The sequence below is a fragment of the Lacerta agilis genome, chromosome 3 (assembly GCF_009819535.1).
Source record: "Lacerta agilis isolate rLacAgi1 chromosome 3, rLacAgi1.pri, whole genome shotgun sequence".
NCBI classification, from domain to species: Eukaryota; Metazoa; Chordata; class Lepidosauria; order Squamata; family Lacertidae; genus Lacerta; species Lacerta agilis.
In genome coordinates this window covers 91,616,503-91,632,781 of record NC_046314.1, presented here as the reverse complement: position 1 = coordinate 91,632,781, position 16,279 = coordinate 91,616,503, and the positions used below count along the sequence as shown (strand labels likewise).

General features: G+C 37.9%; 1 protein-coding gene across 3 annotated transcripts in view; it reads right to left on the bottom strand.

The window, feature by feature from the left end:
• Positions 1 to 16,279, bottom strand: part of GPATCH2 (G-patch domain containing 2) — a 104,556-nt gene that overhangs the window by 85,329 nt on the left and 2,948 nt on the right. For all 3 annotated transcript variants that reach the window (XM_033144770.1, XM_033144769.1, XM_033144768.1), the window contains exons 2-5: positions 11,784 to 12,503; positions 8,938 to 8,999; positions 3,744 to 3,926; positions 1,963 to 2,042 (exon numbers count right to left, since the gene is read on the bottom strand). In XM_033144770.1, the coding sequence (XP_033000661.1) occupies positions 1,963 to 2,042; positions 3,744 to 3,926; positions 8,938 to 8,999; positions 11,784 to 12,503 (1,045 nt within the window). The remainder of the gene's footprint in view (positions 1 to 1,962; positions 2,043 to 3,743; positions 3,927 to 8,937; positions 9,000 to 11,783; positions 12,504 to 16,279) is intronic.

Genomic DNA, 16,279 nt, shown 5'->3' with positions numbered 1-16,279 from the left:
AATTCTGTTCAATGAGTTGCATTTGCAGTATTCTCCTTTGCTCTGGAAATTAATCTCTCTAAAAGCACTTTTGCTTTCAGTGTAACATTCTAATAGCAGTAATTACTTCTTGTTCTGCATTACCAGATGTCATAGGTATTACATTTCCCCCCTTCCTTTTTGTCACTGGATTTCAGCATTTTAGAGACTGCCTTTGAAAATTCCTCATTGATAACAAATAAGCATATGTGTTCAGTCTTGACAGGCCAAGGCAAATGTGTGATTGCAGGAGGTGGGGTGAGAGGGAATGGACTGCCAGGCTGCATGTGAATCAAGAATATGGTACCCAATACTGTTGTGTATTATTGCCCAATAATGTAGGTGTCTCCATTTCATCTTTTCTATATACCGTATTTTTCTGTGTATAAGATGCCCCGATATATAAGGCGCCCTCTACTTTTGGGGACCCCAAATTTAGAAAACGGGCATATGCACTATCCGTGTATAAGATTTTTAACCTTATTTTAAAGTAAAAAACCCTAGTCTTATACATGGAAAAGTACGGTAATTATTGAATTTGCAGCAATCCAAACACTTGTAACATCAAGCAACAGATACATTTATACACACGCAGCAAGAAGAGTATTCTATGTGATCGGCTTTCCTCTGTAATGTCTGTATTTGATATAAAGATCATTGTCAAGTAAATATTTTCTCTACAAATTTTTCAGAGAGAATAATAAAAGCACATCACCCGCACAAAAATATTTACATTCACAAACTGAATTAGCAGTAAAAGTAAAAAACAAAAAGACACCATGGCAGGCGTCTTCTACAAGCATTTCGCAACACAAACATACCCAGCTTTCTGGGAATTGTTTAACAGCAAAATATTTCTCTCTCTAAAGCACAATTTTATAACATCCACAGGGGTTTCTAACAACTGAGATATTGCACCAGAAAACAACTCTCATTATATGTACACACAGAGATACAGTATATCTCCATCAATTGAAACTTAATCATCTTTTTACAATTTAGAGGGGGAAGGCAGTTTTTAGCATGGTTAAGCCATGTATCATCAATACCATGAAGTTAACCTATCAGTTGTAATAGCTTCTATAAAATACCAGAGTGAGATTGCAATAAGCCTAGAAAATGGGCTACAAATCCCAGATATGCTCAAGCAAGCAGTGAACCAAAAACAAAAATTGGGAGATCTGAAACCAGCAACTAGATACCATTCATCTGATTCATTACCTCTAAAGGCAAAGTTCACAGGCCAAGGTTTTAAAGTAGATTATTCAGCTTAGAACTGCTATTTCTGAACAAAGAATTTTAAGATTTCCCTCACAATGGTTTCCATAGTTCCTTTCTTTATTTTTTTACACATTTGTGCATGTATTAAGCAAGCAAGCAAGGAGAGATCCAGGATTATCAGGTATTAGTTAGATCCTAAAATTTCAAATGAATGTGGTAAGGTTAAATATCATGTATACTGTTTTTTTGGCTTACATTTCCACCTTCTGAGAAGGATTCTCAGATTCCAGTACAACAGAGTTATTTTATTAACAATGGCACTACAGGATATCAAGTTGCTCTAAATTTATCTATTGATCTAGTAATCCAGGCACTGTATAAACTTCTTAAACCAATTTCTACGTATTATATCAAGAATGACTTTGAGGTAAAATATTTAAGGAAGTGTTTCCAGAATTAAAAGATAAGCAAATCAGTTTAACACAGAGAACTTCTCTAGACTATACTTAATGCTGTCAAGTATGACCTTCAAGTTATGTTCAACTGATACCGTTCTGAAAGGAGAGCCCAACTATTAAAGATGTTAAAAGAACAAAATCTCACCCCTTGATTTGCACCCTGTAAGAAAATTATTTTCACATATGCACAACCAGTAGTTATTTTTAAAATGTTGCAATTTATTGAAGAAATGCAGTTCATTGTAAATGATGAGAACCAGCCTACCATTGTGGTCAGATTCCCAGCAGCCTTTTTGATGTTCCTTGCTGGCATTCCATGAAGGTGACTAAACCTTGTCTGGAAATCTACAAAACAAAATTTCAGCTCAGCTTAAACGTGCACAACACTACTACATTTGCAATCGTTAAGGGAGAATCCAAGAAATGAAGATCCTGTCTCCTTGCCCGAGATATTTTAATGGCTGTTTGTTGGTATTACACCTGCTATCCTTTACACTCACAAAGTAGTGAGTAAGCAGAGATGTAAAATTTCCGGAAATTTTGAAGCACGGGAAAAAACCGGGTTTTTTTTGGGAAAAAACAGAAATTTTTGGAAAAATTGAAAAAAAGCTACATTAGCACTTCTTTTTTACTTTTCCAGATTGAAAATCATTCTGTTACTTTAGAAACATAAAATATAACTATGGACAATTTTAATGGGCATAAAATTATCACAACTAGCATATTAAAAATATTGTGTATCCAAACAATTATTACAAACAGAATTTACTTTTAAAATATTATTTATTTGTATTTGTAACAAATGGAGCAACAATGTCCTGAACTGTTTACTAGTTTATGTGGAACAAAAAAAACCTCCACAAAACAATTTTTAAAAATCCAGAAGTAACAATTATTCATTATTTCCTCTCCACAGTATTTTAAAAAACATTCTCATAAAAATAACTGAAGAAGGAAGTGGGACTAAGTTTCAATGAATGGGCATGAAATTTAATCAGAATCATTTTCTGAGCTGTAATTAAGTATATACTTTCAGGCCCTTTTTGTTGCTCTATATTTTCTTCCAGTGCTTTGAGGCCTAGTGAAGAGGAACAGAAGCAATGCATACCACACACATGCAAAAACAAAACTGAAACCTTTTTCTTTTCTGGTGAAAACAGCACCTCCTAAAGGAAGAAATGTATCTTCTTCTTGCATTGGAGAGTTCAGTTTGTAACCTAGGACTTGCTTGTGCTCACAGAAATTAGAATAATCTGATACCATACATATATTTTTAGAAATGATTTATAAAATATTTGAACCCCTTATCTTAAAATATTTTATTCATCATGTTAAAATAAAACATTCCATAATCTATTTTTTATTTTTTCAATTTTTCCAATTTTTCAGAAAAATACAAAAAAGGCTTCGGGGGAAAAAAGTCCCCCCCCCCCAAATTTTTCCGGTTTTTTTCTGGGCCTTCACATCTCTATGAGTAAGTCACTACAATTTTTTATTTTATTAAAATGTATGTATTTTGCAGGTAAAGGGCAGGATGCAAATGATGGCATCCAACAGATACACGCAAAAATGTAACTCCAAAATATGAAAATATCACACTGTTAATTGTATTGTTTGGAGCCTTTTTAGCTTTCCCCCATTACAGATTGAAGAGCATCAAGATCTGCAAAACTAACATGGAACACCATGATAAGGAAAAATAGAGACAGAAAATGAGCAATGTAGGTCGCACCACCTACGAATCTCGGAAAAGCGAGCATGCATACAGCCATAGATAATTTTTATGATCACCAAAATGCCTTTAAAATTATACATTTGTGAGTTATCCTGAGAATTACAAAGAAGCTGCTCAGGGGGCATGGCCACTTATCCAGCAGTTACAATCCTGCAGCTAGAAATTAATCTTTAAACCTTTAGGGTGCATAAAAACAAACACACAGGGAAGACATTCTGATCACAACCCCTAGTGCCCTTAACAATCCAGTGTCATCTCTTGAGGGTAACAATTTCAAAATGTATAATTTGATCATTTAAAATGTTGCTGACCTCTCTTGCCTGAGTGGGACATCAGAGGAAAACTGCCTGTTAAAATACTTTCAAAGACTGGATCAGGCAACTCTTTTTCCAGTTCTGCAGAGTCTTCTTTTTCCCACCAGGGAATGATCCCAGTGATCCCACAGGCACCTCCAGGTTCACTTTCATGGAACCAGTCACTCTGCTCATCGTCACCTGTGATAACAAACACCTTACATTAAGAAAAGAGAGATTGGGGTTTATTATCCAAAGAAGCCCGATCCTAATGAGAATCTGTATCTCCTTTATTGCTATGCTTTAGTATAGGCCAGGCATAGGCAACCTTCGGCTCTCCAGATGTTTCGGACTACAATTCCCATCATCCCTGACCACTGGTCCTGTTAGCTAGGGATCATGGGAGTTGTAGGCCAAAACATCTGGAGAGCCGAAGGTTCCCTATGCCTGGTATAGGCTTCCTCTACCTCAGCCCTCCAGATGTTTTTGGCCTACAACTCCCATGAGCCCTAGCTAGCAGGACCAGTGGTCAGGGATGATAGGAATTATCATCTGGAAACATCTCAAAACATCTGGAGGGCCGAGGTTGAGGAAGCCTGCTATAGTTGTTACTGTAGTGCTTGGAACATGGCATTTACTAGCATGACAAGTACTGCCACCAATAAAAGGGTATAAAATGCAATGTTTTAGAACCAATTTAGAAATATGAAAAATAATAAACTAGCTAATCCTTTGGTGATAACGGCAGGGAAATCCGTTTAAGTTACTGCATTCCCAACACTAACAAAAACAAGCCTTAATCTCCTGCAGGGAATTAAAGAGAATAAAACTGTGAAAGCAGTTCTTTGCAGTTGATAATGGTATATAATTAGCTTAATTTCATGATTTGTATGGTATATAAATGGGGGAAACAATCATGAACAGATGTGACCAAATAAAATTAATCTGATTAAGTTCATTAAGAAATATGTTTTGAAAAAGTTGTTTTTAAATGAAAGATGACAGTACCACAGGAAACATCAAGAGTCCAGGGATATTTTAACGACTCTTAGAAACTAAAAAATCAAAAGTAAAACAAAATTATGCACTTTGCTAAATCAACATCTGAAATTCTTATATGCATCTATGCTCATGTCACTTTGATTTTATCCAGAGTCATGCTTTACTTTCTGTATAGGAATGATGGCTGCTGAGGTACAACTGGTTTGTGATGTCAGAAAGGACATCATGGATCTGCAGCCTACTGTAGAGTGGCTGAGTTACCTGGATGATAGCAACATGTTGTCCTCAGGTCACTGTGATAGAAAGGAGTGATAGCCTGTCTATCATCATTAAAAGGATGCCCTATAGAACTTGAAAGTCTTGTGATACTCTTTTTTTTTTAATTGTTTATTAATGTTTGAGAAAATCAATCAAATGGAAACAAATATAAATGTGACTGTGACTGTGAACTTAGGTGATGGAAGGAAACATGCACACAACATGTGAGAAGGATGCACACAAAAGGAGGGATGCAGCTGCCCAGGCAAGATACCTCCCAAAGCTTTGCTCAAGCACATCAAGAGAAGAGAACAGTAATTCAGGTGCACTCTGCTCCTCTTCCTTTAAATCTAACCCATGGGTGTAAGGTAGGTTTCACATAGATAAAGATATCAGTGCTTGCATTTGATATCTTAAGGAAGTCAAGCAAGCTGAGGATGAATTGTCCTGCATTATGAACAGTTTTGAACTGTTATATACTTACGCACCAAATAAAGGAGATGGCACACCAATAAGCAAATTGTTAGTACTAGACTAGCTTTCCCATCTGGTGCTATCCAGATGTTTTGAACTACAATTCCCATTTGCCTCAGCTGGTACCAGCTGGGGCTCATGGGAGTTGTAGTCCAAAACACCTGGAGGGCACCATTTTGAAGGAGGCTGAACTAGGTATTTATTACACAAACTTTTAAGAATGATCAGCAGAAATCGGCTGATAGCATTGTTTCATAGTAAGTTGGAAATATTCTCATGCTTGAAAATTGTTCATGTTGCCTTTCAAATAAGGAGTGTAATCCAAAGATCTGACTGTCAGGTAGGTAGACAACCCAGAGCAACAGAGTATACTAATGAATACTGTACTGTTTAGAGTAAGACTAATACATGCTAGCAATGGCAACCAAAAGCCCCAATACTATTCTGAGCAAAGGTCAGAATTAAACTGTAGTATTTACCTTAGTCTGACCCAGCCTTGCCCTTGAGATTGTCTGCAGTGATTCCAAGACTTAGTCCTCCAGACTTAAGTCTGGAGTAAAGATGCCCATGACCCTAGCCTTTAACAAATCACCAGAAGAGAGTCTCAGTTTGATAACAGTAGTGTCCAACAGTCTATATAACAACAGTAAACTCATTCTCCAAGTGTTGGTCCATATGTAGCCAAACAGCACTTTACAGGTATCACCTGGTGTGGAAGTATCAAAAAGGAAAAAAAAAACCCACTTAGGGGGGGGGGGGGGGAAAGCCGTTAAAACCACAATAGGGGAAAGAGCTCTTGTGATTGAATCCTGCTTGCTGCTTTTCAACAGGAAACTCTGAAGATCAGGATTCTGGACTAGATGGGCCACTGGCCTGATCCAACAGGCTCTTGAGGACTACCGGGTAATTATGCTCAATGGCCACAGAACTGCATGTCTGTTGGGGGAGGGGGACACAAGAAAAACAGGAAAGTGGGGAAATGGAGAACACAGGGAATGGCTGGCTGGAACACTGAGATTTGGAGCACTCCAAATCAGTTGCCTCTCCCTGTGCTCTTGAAGGTTAAACAGTGCATTACTGATAGAAGGGCACACTTGGACAACCAGAAATGTAACAGCAGAGCAGAGCAGAGCAGAACAGGAAGAGTTTCCCCATTAGGGATATTCAAACCCTGTTAAGCATCTGTAAACAGGTTGGGGGGGGGGGGAGGATCAAATGTACCCCATCAGCACTGTAAAAAATCAGAACCTTTGTCTTCCACAACTATGCTCTAGGTATTTCTCAGGCTTGAAGAGGCATGGATTTCCATGTGGTGTTTCAGTCCCATTCTGCACTACAAATAGCAACAAAATTATGCTTTCATTTCTACTGCTCTGCAGGTCTGCATTTCTCTCTATTGAATTCAGAAAATTAGAAAACCATACACACGAGTTACAGATTGCAGTACCCCACAAAATGGTGTTAAAATTCTTTAATTACTCATGTTCTATAGATGTTCAGCCAACAACCTACTCCTTCCATTTCTTGCGAAAAAGGAGCACAGACAACAAAACAATGAGTGGTATGCAACTTAGTTATATCCATTGATTTCAATGGTTCTACTCTGAGTAAAGCTTATTATGTAGTATTCAACTATGTTCATAACAAACTACTCGCTTTCCTGTATTTACAAACCTGAGTTTTCTAAATCTGTTTTTTGATTTAAATAAACAAATATAGCTATCACTTAACGCTGTCTGCAATACTAATTCAACTTTTGGGTTCACCAAGGGTTGCATCCAACCAAGTCATATGAAATCAATGGACTAACCAACTTAAGCCAATTGATTTCAATGGGTCTACTTTGAGTACAACACAAAACTCTGGGTCTCTACTGCATATGCAAATGTTAGTGAACAGCCTGAATCCTAATCTCAGCAGGTGGCAAGACGTAATGGCAATTTTCAATGAAGGACCTTCAGTTGATCACTTTTTCCTTTTCACAGAAATGTATTTGCTGAATGTGCTGATGAGAGTAACCCAAAAACACTTAGCAACTTAGACTTGTGTGCAACTGTATTGTTTTGCTGGAAAAGGAAAGTTCTCAATCAAGGCATAATTATTATTATTTTGCTTGCAAGTGGTGTCATGGCTTTTACCAGTTATTTTATTTGCATAGCTTTCCATCATCTGACCCTTAAATTGAACCGAAACACTCCATTTTCTAATGATAGAGGGAATCGTGGTTAACATTCACACACAAAAATGAAAAAGAGGGGATTGGAAAGGGAGCACACAGTCTCTTAACCACAGTTCAATAGACTGACCAATACTACATCTTCACTGACCCTAACTAAAGACACAAATCCCAATTACTTACAGTATTCCACAGTATTCCTAGATCAAGGAGACCACACTTGGGATTTGGCCCTTTAGCCCATGGGAAATAAAAAGTTTAAGGGTTCTGTTGTGTGAAATAAGAGAATTGCTGCATTTGAACTGCAAAGTAAGGCTTGTTAAACTGGACTAACAAATCCTCAAATGCTTCTATAAAAATAGCATGCAACATTTATATCAGGCTTGTTGTTCAGAAACAGTTTTTTAATGTAATGTTGCTCTTTCCCAAATCATACTTTTCAAAGATATGAAATCATATTTTTTTATACATTCTGAAAGAATTTTCCACAGAATGTTTAATACAGGAAACAATGTAAATGTTCCTTTACTGTGTTCTGTTTCAAGAACATTCAAAAGATCTACTGTATCAACTTCCTGAAAACAATAGGTAGTCCATTAACCTTTTTTGCCTTATTCTGGCAACAAGAATGGTTTACCCTATGCCTGTGCAAGTGTCACCCTATACATGCTAGGATTGGGACACTAACTGATCAGTCAAATATTTCATGAACCCAATAATGCCCTTATATAGGTAACAGTCAGTCACTTCAGTTGTAATATAACGTTTTCAAACAGGAAAAGCAAGAATAAGAGCTCTGCTCCTTAGTCCTGCAACATGTCTATGAATCCATGAGTACATTTAGGGGAAGGTACCCCATTATGCTGAATGACCATATTTTAAAAAAAGCTTGTTAAATAGTAACTATATACACTTTTAAACCCATCTGAACCCTTATCCTGCACTGTGCATGCTGCAGTAGCAATATGCCTAATAGAAGAGAATAAGAAAGAAGTACATAACTATTGTTATAAGATGCCTCAAAAAAGTCACGTATCCACAATCTTTTTTGCTTTACACAAAATGTGATAAGAAAATCATAGCTCATTCACAAGATTAATGTCTAAAATTAGAGAGATTGCACTATTAAATTAATAAGTAGTTTACGTTTTTAAAATCTGCAAGAACTAAACCCCAAACTTCCTACATGAAGATTAAAAATACTGGGATATAAACCAACCAATTGTGAAATAATGTCCAGCGTTTTACAGAACTGAATCTGATCCAATTTCAAAAACAAAAAAAATTGCACTGTTTCAGTACCTTGTCTTCCCTCATCATTGGTAAACAAACCAGCATCACTACTGCTCAGGCTGCTGGATTCACTGTAATAACAGAGAGAAAGAAACAGATCAAAAGTGCAATTGATATCTCAGTCATAAAATTTTAAAGAGACAAGATTGCACTCAGATGAAACTTAAGCCTTCACAAAATCTAAAAGAAAATAAGATGATTTTTTTAAAAAAATCAAACTGCAAATATCCCAGTTCCATTAACTACAGAACATTATTTTTGGCACATAAAACCACAGGAATCTAATGGGACCCTGACAGTAAGCCAGATGTGACTGCAATGAGGTGCTGACACAATTGATGCATTTTATTATCTGTTTCCATCAAATGCTCACTGTTCCTTTCTTATGCTGTGCAATTCAGCTTGATCCCAAACACCGCTGCTCAGTTAAAAAATAAAATAAAAGCGGTGGTGGTGGAATCTCAAGCAAAACCATTCTGATCTGTTCTTCAACACATGAAACACAAGGGGCAAGACTTTTTTCAACATTTACAAATATTCTGAAAGATGCACTGCACAAAGATTCACCAGAATTCTATTATTTAGAGGAAGTATAAACATTTGCACTACAACAACCTATTAAAATAAAGTAAATGTCACCCTGAAGAAACCCGCCCCGCCCTCAGGATCAATGTGTTTCTAATGGCAAAAAGAAATGTTAACTTCCCTATAACTTCCAGCTGACAGCTGTTTCATATGCGTCATTCAAACGTCCTGTCTATCCATGTTAAAAAATGTTTATGCACAGATGTGTATTTGCGACTATGAGCATCATGGAAGAAGCCATGTAAAAATTTGCTGCGAAGGCAGTTTTCAAACATTTTCAACTTGCAATTAGGTGGCAGCTGTGAGCAGCTATGAATCATGGTTGCTTCCAGTCTACAGACTTCACTCATACCGGTATGTAGAAAAGGACTAACTCCCCGCCACTTTCATAAACCTCGAGGATTGACCACTGCAATGTTCTCTATTTGTGGTTGTCCTTGAGCATTTAAAAGCTTCACAGAAGCAAATACAACAGTTTTCCTTGTTAAGCATAGAGTGACGGGATCACATGACCCATGTTGTAACAGTGGAACTGACTCTCTGCTTTCTGTGTGTAATTCAGGCAGCAGATGTTAACCTATAGCCAAATCCGGATAATAAGACAAAGTTTCTGTGGTTGAGTGGATCCCAGATATGGAATTTGGTGAACATCCTGATCTGGATGGGGCTGCCTTCTCCTTGAAAAAGCAGGGCAAACTAGCAGTTGAAGGGAAGGGGGCTATAATGTATATCAAGTGTTAATATACTGAGAATATTAAAGAACATATAAAGAGTCCTGCTGGATGAGACCTAGACCCAACTAGTCCTTTTTGTTGTTGTTTGTTTGTTCTCGCAGTGGTCAACCAGATGCCTACGGGAAGCCCACTAGCAGGATTTAAGGGCAAAGGCACTTTCCCGCTTGTGTTCTTCAACAACTGGTACTGGTACTGATACTAATACTGGAGGCAATAGGCTGGTTAACAAGAAATATGAAACAAAAATGTAAAATACAAATGGTAAATTATAATATTTAGATTTTATCATGCCACCCAGCGCCTTGACCCTAAGGGAGATCAGCTACCATTAAGTGTAGACAAATTATAAACCTACTTCCTTGACAATATTTGACCACTGCACGACTCTCTGTTCTCCAGACTGTAATTCATATTTACTGAGTACCAATAATGTACTAAACCCACTTCCCTGCCTCATCACCAAACCATTAGTTTACTGAAATTCCAGCAAATACAAAAGCCCCTGAAAATGTAGGCTTCTTGACAACTTATGGCCTCCTAGAAGAAAGGGAAAAACGGCACCCTACAGTATCTTCACCTAGGAGCAGAGTGGCAACCTGTATGGCTGGGTACTAAGATTACTCATTTTGTCTTAACCAAGCGTAATCATGAATGCAGAATGCAGTTAGTGCTTACAAAGGGGACAGAGTAGAAGAGCAAAATAAACCACAAAAACAAAACACACAATCTAGAACTTGCTGTCCAATGTTGTGTAAGTGGAAATTAGAAGGGAAGACCATTTTAACATGTTTCCCAAGACCTTGTGGCACCAAGGGATCAAATTAGTTTTAAAATACTTCCCTAGATTCTAAATGTTTATCTGATTTCACAAAACATGTCCTATTTGAGAGAGAAAAAGAGGGTTTTGTGTTTAAAACTAACAAAATCAAAATTGTGCAAAAAGGTGTTCTGCAAAAAGAAAAAACTGAATTTTTACCCATGTGGATACAATGTGCATTACTTATCTTAATTTGCATATTTTTCATGTAATTGTTATTATTTTCTCATTCTAACTACTGAAAATATGAGTGTTCACTGTTAATATGAGTGCTCACAACTCATGAAACACAGTAAAAAAAAATCATAATGACTGAAGTTAGTAAGGCTAGCAACCCTATGCACACACTTGTTTGAAAGCAACTATCCCTGAACTCTGTGATTTACTTATGAGTAAATGTGCACAGCATTGCACTGCCCTTGACCTTCAGAGCACCCATATATTTTTAGATAAAATGCAACAGTTATGCATATGGTGGTATGAATAAAAACACTTGGAAGACAGTAAAACTATTCAATAATTAGAATTCTGACAATAAGAGCTCTAATATAGTACAGTAGCAGGAAGTCTTGAAACTATTTTAAACTGTATCCAGTTTCGTAGTATGCTACATTATGTTTTCATTGTGAAACACAGAAAAAAATACTTCATGATAAACATGTATCAAATGCAAAATTGAAAATAAAAAACTTGCAATTAAATGAAATGTTAAAAATAACCTGTCACTCATGTTTTCATCTGAGCCCTTTTGCTCCTCATATTCCATCTTATCCTTGCTTGTCTGGTTGATTTCATCATTCTCAATGACCACTCCTTCATCCAAAATGTCTGGTCCTTGCCGACTTGCTGCTAGTTTCCTTTTTTTAACTTTGCTCTTTGTTAGTTCTTGATGTTGGCAAGATCTGTTGTCATTGTCCATTTCCTGATCCTTAATGTTATCCTGCTGCTGCTGCGGTAAGGTCAGCGTGTTTGTTACTTCTGAAGGTAGATCCACTGCCATTCGTTTCACCTTTCGCCTCCTACGCAGAGTCCTATTTCCTAGATTGTCAACTGCTAAATCGGGTTCATGCCATAGAGGCCTTTTGCCTCTGAGGTTATTTAAATTTGACGTCGGCCTGCGTTTTGCAAGTAACAACTGGTCGTCAGAGTCGCTATGGTCTTTCTTGTTATTGGCATGGTTTTCTCTATAATCCTTGCTTGGTTCCTCAAGGCTGGAATCAGAGCCTTCACTTAAACAGTGGCCTGTCTCCCAGGGGTGATGGGTGTTAAATGAACGTCTTTTCCTCCCCCTTCGCTTTCGGGCCTGGCGTTTTAGAAGACAAGAGACACTGCGAGAATGGTCTCCCGTATCTGCGAAGCCTCCTCTTGCTTGTTCCGAACTTTCCTCCAGTGCCGAGACCAGATCATGAACTAGTTCCTCCATAGTCTTGCTGAACTGCCTGAAAAAACAATTCAAATTAATTGCAGAAAGCTCTTCTGTTAGAACCACCACCACCACCACCACCACCTAAAAGGCATAGCTTTCATTTCACATTCAAGTGCCAATTACATAAACAGGATCCAAAAGCAAGATGTGGAAATTATCTTCTTGTTGTGCCATCTTTCATTTTACCCATCCTAGAATGTTGCCTAGGGCCAGTTAAAACATTTAATTTCTGTCTGTAATTGCTGCTATTTCCCATGCAGTTGATCCATGAAACAGGACTTTAAGTATCTTGTGTGCTGTTCTAAATATAGGGAACATCCTTATTCTAGTTTTCCTTCGACGTGGGCTCACTGACTGTGGTATGCAGGTACAGTCATTTAAACAAGCACACCTAAGTGTCACCTACACTGCCAATATGTTGATTAAATTTGCTTACTGACTAATTGGAATCTAAGGAGGAAAACTTTCTACTTCATGACTCACTATGAGAATGCCTCTGAAATTCTGAAGTGACACATCTGGAAGGAGACAGCTGCAGCTGTTTTGACCTGAAGAGCTTGGAAATCAAAGCTATGCTGATTTTCACACTTTTTCAGTGACTGCATTATTGTGGTTTGTTATGAAAACAATGCTCATGTCCGCATCCTAATGACACCTTGGCTCCTTCCATGGTGTGAATAAGAAACGACCTGGTTACCCACAATGAAGCTTGGCTTCCCATGATGTTGGAAGCCAGGATCCTAGTTTGTTGCAGGATAGGCTAATAATAACAATAATAACAAAGGTTGGCGGTTCGAATCCCCACAACGGGGTAAGCTCCCGTTGCTCGGTCCCAGCTCCTGTCAACATAGCAGTTTGAAAGCACGTCAAAGTGCAAGTAGATAAATAGGTACCGCTCCGGCAGGAAGGTAAACAGCGTTTCCGTGCGCTGCTCTGGCTTCGCCATTAGCGGCTTAGTCATACTGGCCACATGACCCAGAAGCTGTCTGCAGACAAACGCTGGCTCCCTCAGCCTATAGAGCAAGATGAGCACGCAACCCCAGAGTCGGCCGCAACTGGACCTAACAGTCAGAGGTACCTTTACCTTTTATCTAAATATCTCAAGGCAATGTACAACATTAGAAACACATTACAAAACATGAATGATAAAAATATAGTAAAAACATAGTAAAAAGCATACTGACAGAGCGCCTAATAGTATAATAATTATCATAATAACAGTCCTCTACCCACAATAACAAGCCATAGTTTAAGGGAGCAACGAACCAAGATTCCTGATTCAGACATCAGAGGAAGCCAAGTTTAATTGCAGCTTCCTTGCTGGTTTATTTCTGCTTTAATCCTCCCCTGGTGGAAGCAGGAGAAACAATCAGGCAATATGCATCAGTACATTGTTTATTCACAGTAAACCACAAGGAAGCCACAATTTAGGTTGGCTTCCTGTGCTGTCTGAACCTGCAATCCTGGTATCATAGGGAGCAACAAATCAGGATCCCAGGCTCAGAAAGCACAAGAAGCCAATCTCAATGATGGCTTCCTGGTTTGTTTCTCCTACTCACACAAGGGGAGAATTGAAAGAGGGAAAAATCAGGCAGCATGCATCAGCACAATATTTATTCACAATGAACCTGCAAAAGCAACCTAAAGTTTGAGGACTGGACAAATTACCAGCATTTCAACCCCCATAGAAACATTAGTAAGTGAGGTGGGAAGAGATTCATGACACAAGTTCCCCAATTGAGGAAAAGCTTTTTTGGCATCAAGAAACAGTGGCTAACATCTAAATTACCGGTAGCCAATAGTCTAATATTTTGCAGAATTACTGCTCAGTATCTGAGTGGTGTAACCAAGAAAAACTGAAGATTGGTATGGTTGGGTTACAATTTAGACTTCTGCAGTGTAATGACTGCTAACTATAATGAAATATCAGCATACTGAATTAAGTTATCTATGATGGAAAAATCTGTATGAATTGACAACTGAAAAATATTTTCAGGTAATGCAATACTAGGACTGAAGTATAGCCTTATTCATCAGTTCTAATATATACCTCCAAAAATCTTAATGTAATGGCAGCATTTTATTTTAAAGTGAGGCACATGGATCTTAAAGACAGGACAAGAAGTAAATTATTCCATCCCATATTGTTCTTTCCAGTCTATCTCTTAATATAGTCTTTTAAGGTGCCCCCCTAGAAAACATTTTATTGTAGGTACAGGAACCATTTAGATTGCCTTATCCCTCTGTTCAAGAAGAAGCAACTTATACCACACAAACATTGTGCAGTCCAAAAAAAACCAAAAAAAAACATAATAAGGAGTCAGATTTGGAAAGGAGGGTGATATCTGAAGAAACTGTTACTGAAAGTAGTTATGAAGACACTTGTAAACATTCACCAGAGACTAAGTTTTCAGTTCCTTTACTTGCTCTTTTCCTAAAATGTAGAACAAAGCAAGTGCATCTCTACTGTCTTTTTCCACTAAGCCACCTTAAGTAGGTATCTATTTGCCTTATTTCAGAAATTATGATGTATTTAAACAGAAAATTAAACCCATGCAAGCAGCATTCAAAAATTGCAACTTGTATTATTAGCAAAACAAATATTTAAGTCTTATGACAGTATGAGTTGTACCTACTGAACTTCTCTCAAGCATTTAATACCTCACATTCAGTGTTTTACATCGCATAGCAAAGACAATTACAGCAACGCCCCTCAGCTAGTGATAAAATCTACTTCTTGTTTCAAAGAAGACATTAAGCTAAAGAAATTGTAGTTTGCCTGCAGTGACCTTTACATTCAGCTATAACAATAAAGTTTACTAAATGCTGACCTCTCTACGCACTACTAGAAGCAATATAGTTTGAAGCAATCACACTGTAACGCTGTTTAGGGTTGTAATCTTAAACCCAGTTACCGTATTGGCCTGAATAAAAGCCTCACTTTCCCCCCAAATTCTGACTGTGAAAAGTTAAAGTGCGGCTTATATTTGCGATCTTACGGTATGCAGCCAGGAGCATGGGGCAAACAGTGCCAGGAGCGCAGCAAAGCAGCGCCCACCCCATGCGTAATCCCCCATCCTCTCCCCCAAGGCTGGGAAGGGAGAGAGTGAGGAAGGGGAAAGTTCGCTTGCAACGCAGCACGGCTCCCCCTCCCCAGTATGCAGCCAGGAGCAGCGAGGAATGGAGCGGCTTATATTCGGGTATTTTTTCTTTTTTTTTCTCCTCCAATTTTAAAGATGTGGCTTATATTCAGGCCAATACGGTATGTACGCTTAAATCTTCCTGAATCTGATGGGGTTACTGTGCACAGAATTGAAGACTGGCAATCCAGGGCAAATAACAGCCAGAGATTTTTTAAAAAGTAAATAGATTTGCTTATTGTATCTATGTTTTAATATCAATTAGTGGCTTTTTTTTAAGATAACCCTGTTTAAAAAGAGCATCTTAAGGACTAACACATTTATTATGGCATAGTCAATTTCATCAGATGCATGAAGTATAATTCTCAGTTGCAAGTATACATACCCATGGTGAGATTATAAACAGAGAGATCAGATGCATATGAAATGCAAAAATACAGACATGTTAACAACACAGCTAAATTGTGACCACCTCCTAAATGTGTCCAAAAGTACCACCGGGGAGACATGGGTTTAAACATTATAAATGACAGAATACATCTTGAGCTTATTTTCATGAGCTTCCTACTTGATCCAATAACTAGTAACTCATAAAAGGTGCTGGGATCCAGGAGATGTTATCCTGTGTTTCACTAGGATTATCCACTGA